The sequence below is a fragment of the Octopus bimaculoides genome, chromosome 15 (genome assembly GCF_001194135.2).
Source record: "Octopus bimaculoides isolate UCB-OBI-ISO-001 chromosome 15, ASM119413v2, whole genome shotgun sequence".
NCBI classification, from domain to species: domain Eukaryota; kingdom Metazoa; phylum Mollusca; class Cephalopoda; order Octopoda; family Octopodidae; genus Octopus; species Octopus bimaculoides.
The window spans coordinates 43,710,287-43,714,058 of NC_068995.1; the positions used below are offsets into that span (position 1 = coordinate 43,710,287).

Below are 3,772 nucleotides of genomic sequence, written 5' to 3' on the forward strand. Positions count from 1 at the left end.
ATGTATAAATAATAGTGACATTACCTGGTGGCATATCTTTTTTAGGGATCTTCTTTGGATGTGCCGTGGAGACATTCTGAGACCCCAGCTCGTTCCTCCATTGAGATCGAAACTCCTCCAGTTCCACTTCTTGAGCCATTGCTCACCTTGATGAAAAAAAATTGGGGTTTCAGATAAAGATAATAACAATAATAACAATTGGGCATGTCCCTGAGCGGCTGACGATATGTGCATCCCTGATCACGAACAGAAGTAGTGGGGGAGCATCATAGCCATGTGTTGAAAGGAATTCTTAGGGGTTTGGATAATTCACCTTTGGAAACATAGATGTTTTGCTCAACATCCTTAATCAATCCTTATTCGGGGACCTTTTGAGCGGGATGGGCTACTCGACCTGAAGAAAATTCTAACTGGGCCCACCTGCAAGGTTATGCGCAGTTTATCTTGATATGAGACCACTATGTTGTGCACATATGGTTGTGATGCATGTGCCTGGTGTACCCTTATCAGACGGGTGGTCATGATGGGTATACTGGGCTTCGTATATTTGTACCCCAGTGTCACTTTGATGGCATGCACTGCTCTCTCACTCAATAATAATCCTTTTTACTATAAGGCACAGGGCCAGGAATTTTGGGGGAGGGTTAGGGTTAGGTCGATCACCTCAATCTCAGTGCATAACTGGTACTTAATTTATCGAGGCCGGAAGGATGAAAGGCAAAATCAACCTTGGCGGAATTTGAACTCAAAACAGCGGCAATCGAAACACTGCTAAGCATTTTGCCCAGCATGGGTGTTCCCTCCCCTAATCGCAATTTCATCGGATGCAGCTGTACATCATTAACCAGCGAGAGATGTCCTCTTGGGGGGGTTAAAAAAATCGCAGTGGAGTCTGCTCAAATGGACAGCCATGTTAAAATGGCTACAAATATTAATTGTTAAATATTATAATAATAATTATTATTATTTCTTTACCTCCCTAAACTTGACGATTACCTATATATATATATTTTCAAGACAGCAGGAATGTGGGTTGATAAAAGATTTGACTGCCATTTCTAGCATATTGAATAAACACATACAGGCCTTCCCACCGCGCTTGAGTGTTTGTTGCTATATGCGCGGGCGCGCACGTGTGCCTCTGTGCGCAGGCGCAATGTCAGTTTCATCAACCAAACATCTTGCTAATATGTACGGTTATTTGTGGCAGCTGACTTCATCTGGTAGCGTGGCCGAGCGGTCTAAGGCGCTGGTTTAAGGCACCAGTCTCTTCGGAGGCGTGGGTTCGAATCCCACCGCTGCCATGTGAATTTTTTTATACTTTCAGATTTTTTCCTTTTTTTTTTTCATATCCTTTATTTATTCTAATGATTGCACTCTGGCCATGCTAGATCACCACCTTGTAGGGTTATGATACTAAATACAACAAAGGATATATACGTATATGTATATATAAAAAGCGAAAATGTCTGTACACGGCACCTCGAGCAAGTGTCTTAAAAATGATGGGGTCTATTTACTTTTCGACCCCAGTGATTCTTCACTGGTACTTAATTTATCGACCCTAAAAGGATGAAAGGTTAAGTCGACCTCGGCGGAATTTGAACTACGAAATGCCACTAAGTATTTTGTTCTGCCAGCTCACTATTTACTTCTCTTAATTGCCGAACCCCATGGGATGACACTCTAGCTAGATTCGAACCCCATTCTGCTTAGTATAAATATTCTTTCTACAATAGACACAAGACCTGAAATTTTGAGGGAGGCGGGGGAAAAAGTCTATTAGATCGACCCCCCAGTACTCAACTGGTACTTATTTCATCCACCCTGAAAGGATGAAAGGCAGAGTCTACCTCGGCAGAACTTGAACCCAGAACGTAAAGACGGTTTAGGTATTTCAGCCAGTGCGCTAAAGATTCTGCCAGGACGATGTATCTAGGGAGAGATAACTCTAATATGCCTCCTTCCACGTGCTTCCTATTGTCTTGTGTTGTTTTCCTTCATACGACGGAGCCTTGAATGTTTATTCCCTCTGAAGGTCATACAACAACAAAACCATATCTTCGGGATTAAATCGAAGACGTTTGGCAAGTTTTTATGTTATTTCCATTCTATTCTACCTTGTCTGATTTTATATTCCCTGTCGTCTTTATTATTAATTATGGTTTCAAACATAGGCGCAAAAGCTTAGAATTTTCGGAGAGAGGTTTTAGTCGATGGTCACTACCCCCATTGCTCAACTGTTATTTTATTTTATCGATTCCATTGTTCAGCTGGTTCGTTATTTTACCAAACTTCGAAAGGACGGAAGTCGATCACAGCGGAATTTGAACACATAGCATGAAGGTGAATAACTAAAATACCGCAAGGTATTTAGTTATTTTATTCTGGTGGACCTCCACGGCCATTCCATGTTTAAAAACTAATTTTATAGAAACTTTGGTGCCAGTGTAGTATGTGATCTACATACATGTTTCTGGTATACCTTGTGTAATAATATAGATAAAATATCAAATGTTTGTTTGTGTGATTTTGTCGATGTTTATCCCTCCTGTGTAAAATATGGCCTTCGGTAGATTTCATTAAAAAAATTACTGTTGCTACCACCACTACTACTATTGTTACTACAACTAATTTCACTGCTACTATATTTACCACTGTTATATCACATCTGCTACTACTACTACTACTACTAAAACTACTTTTTAAATCTTCTGTAGATCCTCAATGGCTGTCCGTGGTATATTTTCACATCTGGTGTCACCACGGGATCGAACTTGGCTCCGTGTTCTCAAGAAAACAACAGGCTCTAACCGGTTTTACACAGAAGACGGGAGACGAGACGGTTACCATGGCGACAAGAGTGCCGAGGATAAAAATGTGGAACCTAAAGCTGATGATTCGGCATCACCATCATCGTCATTGGTAGAACCACCGCCACTGTCAGAAACATCGCCACCGGCATCACAGTATGTCTCTAGCAGGAAACAGAAGCGTCAAGAGAAGATTGGAGAAAAATTCAAGAAGAAAGCGATGCTGCAGAGTGAGAAATATTTCCTTGATTTTGTCAAAGACAGCAAAACAACAACAAACAAAGAGAAGACGGAGCAACATGGCCATAGTCCGTCATTGGAAGGTTCGAATAAGATGGACAGCGCCTTGCAAGAATTCCTGAAGACTAACCCCAATGCGATCTCACACATGCCTGGTGGTGAACCAAACGTGGCCGAACAACCTGAGTTTCCATCCGATAACGAAGAATACAGGAAATGGTACCAGAGCCAGGAACGCTTTGCTGTCCGTCCGTCTATCGACCCCGAGACCACGACCATTCTGTTGTTTCCCGGTCAAGGTAGCCAGTTTGTAGGCATGGGTAAAAAGCTCATCGATGGCCATCAGCGGTGCAGAGAGATGTACGAAATAGCGAGTTCGATACTTGGTTACGATCTGCTTAAACTGTGTCTGGAAGGACCCCAGTCGGAACTCGACCGAACTGTTGTTTGCCAACCAGCAGTGATGGTCACTTCGTTGGCTGCAGTCGAATGGTTGCAGGAAGAAAACCCAAAGGTTTGTAGGCAAAATCCATTTTTTTTTCTTTTTGTTTCCTTTTTTTCTTTCGTTAGAGTCTTTTATTTGTTTCAGACATTTGACTGTGGCCATGCTGGAGCAATACTTCTCCTTCACTGAATTACTATTTTCTCTCCTCTCTTTTCACCATTCACTCCTACTGCTTGATTTTGGACAAATACACACACACACACACACACACACA

The 3,772-nt window shown here is 42.0% G+C and overlaps 2 protein-coding genes and 1 non-coding gene across 5 annotated transcripts in view; all 3 read left to right on the plus strand.

Annotated features, from left to right (window-relative positions):
* LOC106879000 (G-protein coupled receptor 183-A) overlaps nucleotides 1-3,772 on the plus strand; it is a 269,907-nt gene that overhangs the window by 138,747 nt on the left and 127,388 nt on the right. The gene's annotated exons all lie outside the window — the stretch shown is intronic.
* The window catches only part of LOC106879014 (malonyl-CoA-acyl carrier protein transacylase, mitochondrial), a 6,585-nt gene continuing 4,019 nt past the window's right edge, over nucleotides 1,207-3,772 (plus strand). The window contains exons 1-2 of one of the 2 annotated variants that reach the window (XM_014928419.2): nucleotides 1,207-2,087; nucleotides 2,721-3,567. In XM_014928419.2, the coding sequence (XP_014783905.1) occupies nucleotides 2,728-3,567 (840 nt within the window). In that variant the 5' untranslated portion in view covers nucleotides 1,207-2,087; nucleotides 2,721-2,727. Of the gene's footprint in view, nucleotides 2,088-2,117; nucleotides 2,347-2,720; nucleotides 3,568-3,772 lie in introns of those variants that run through there. The other variant, XM_014928427.2, reaches the window with a different exon arrangement.
* Nucleotides 1,223-1,304, plus strand: Trnal-aag (transfer RNA leucine (anticodon AAG)). The gene has a single exon. It is a non-coding gene; the product is annotated as a tRNA-Leu (tRNA).